Source organism: Arachis ipaensis, chromosome B06 (assembly GCF_000816755.2).
Source record: "Arachis ipaensis cultivar K30076 chromosome B06, Araip1.1, whole genome shotgun sequence".
NCBI lineage: Eukaryota > Viridiplantae > Streptophyta > Magnoliopsida > Fabales > Fabaceae > Arachis > Arachis ipaensis.
In genome coordinates this window covers 19,172,366-19,173,808 of record NC_029790.2, presented here as the reverse complement: position 1 = coordinate 19,173,808, position 1,443 = coordinate 19,172,366, and the positions used below count along the sequence as shown (strand labels likewise).

Below are 1,443 nucleotides of genomic sequence, written 5' to 3'. Positions count from 1 at the left end.
CTTATAATTTTATTATTTATCTATATTTTCAACATATTTATACGTATGAATTTATTACCATACCAAAATAAACACCTTACATATATGCCTATATACAAGTTTGATTTTCACATAGTCAACTCCAAATCCTTCTACATTACCTACGTAATGTTTGGCTAAAGGGGAGATAGGAAAATTTCTGAGATTATGGAATGATAGGTTTGCTCAAATGAAAGGTCAAGAATAAAGTTCCATTAGACGAAGAAAAACACATTTTTTTTTCCTTTGACATGAGAACATTATGAAGATTACATGACCATCCCAGTGAACAAATAACAATGGACTCACAAACATTACATAATCCGATATAGCCCTCTTCCATAATCATACAAAAACTAACCAATTTAATTACCCCTTGAATGCAATCTGTAATTATATATTACCCATAACATTTTATTATAGAATCTTGAATGCATACTATCCCTTTGACCACTGAAATTATTATTATGATTATGATTATTAATATTATTAAGAAGCATTAAACGGAGGGGCCTTCAAGATGTTCCTTGATATGGTAACCGTCGCCAAAGGGTTTCTTGGAGAGTGAAAGGCGCACACCCGGGTCATGGTGGGAGCAAGAAGTGTTATAAAGAAGAGAGTTGTTGACACACTGCACATTGCTGTTCATGTAAGCAGCCATTGGGAACGAAGAAGTTCCTCTTCCTTTTCCATTCTTATGCTTCTGCTTTGAGCTACCTTCTCCGCCGCTCGAGCTCTCCCATTCGCTGCCGTGATCTGTAACAATGCCCTTCTTGTGAAGATAGCTAGGTTCATGCTTCTTCTGGGATTGGACAAGTTCCATGTATGCTCCTCTGTTTTCCCCTGCAATTGTTATGACCTTCATCCCAGAGTCCTCTGAATCTGAAACCTTCTTATGAATGCTTTTCTCTCTGGATTCATGGCCGTGTTTTCCATGGTGGGTTGTTTCCCTGTGGAAATCGTTGTTGCCGTTGTTCCACTGGCGAGGCTTCTCAACGGTGCTCTGAACGAGAACGGTTTTGGGCTCTGCCTCCACGGGGATCTTAGGCTCTATCTTCAGCTGAGAAGGTGGCAGGGTAAGAGGAGAGGGTGGTGGAGCATATGGTTTGTACTTTGGGGATTGCATTGGGCTCTGAACAGGTTGCTTGATTGTTTTTGGAGACTCATGAGGAGGAGAATAAGAAGTGCTTGGTTTGCGAGACGGTGAAGTTGGAACTGATGAGGTGGTTATAACTGTAGCCTTTGGGATTGGAGAACTTGGCAGTGAGGAAGAAGGAGCAGGGGGCTTCTGAGCCGGTGATGAAGGGGCAGATGTTCTGGCATCCCCGGCGGCGAAGCGTGATGGGGCTTCTTGCGCCGGGGTTGGTTCTTGAGGCTGCGTTTGAGGCGAGGATGGTGCCGAAGTAGTCCTGAATGTAGGAAGAG

General features: G+C 42.6%; 1 protein-coding gene across 1 annotated transcript; it reads right to left on the bottom strand.

Moving 5' to 3' along the window:
* Positions 215–1,437, bottom strand: LOC107646623. Its single transcript, XM_021104197.1, has one exon. It carries the CDS (start codon positions 1,142–1,144, stop codon positions 518–520), a length of 627 nt encoding a protein of 208 aa, XP_020959856.1. The 5' UTR covers positions 1,145–1,437; the 3' UTR covers positions 215–517.

Bases quoted from the DNA above. Each gene is read 5' to 3' on its own strand.
- LOC107646623 (XM_021104197.1), bottom strand. From the start codon at position 1,144: ATGCAATCCCCAAAGTACAAACCATATGCTCCACCACCCTCTCCTCTT.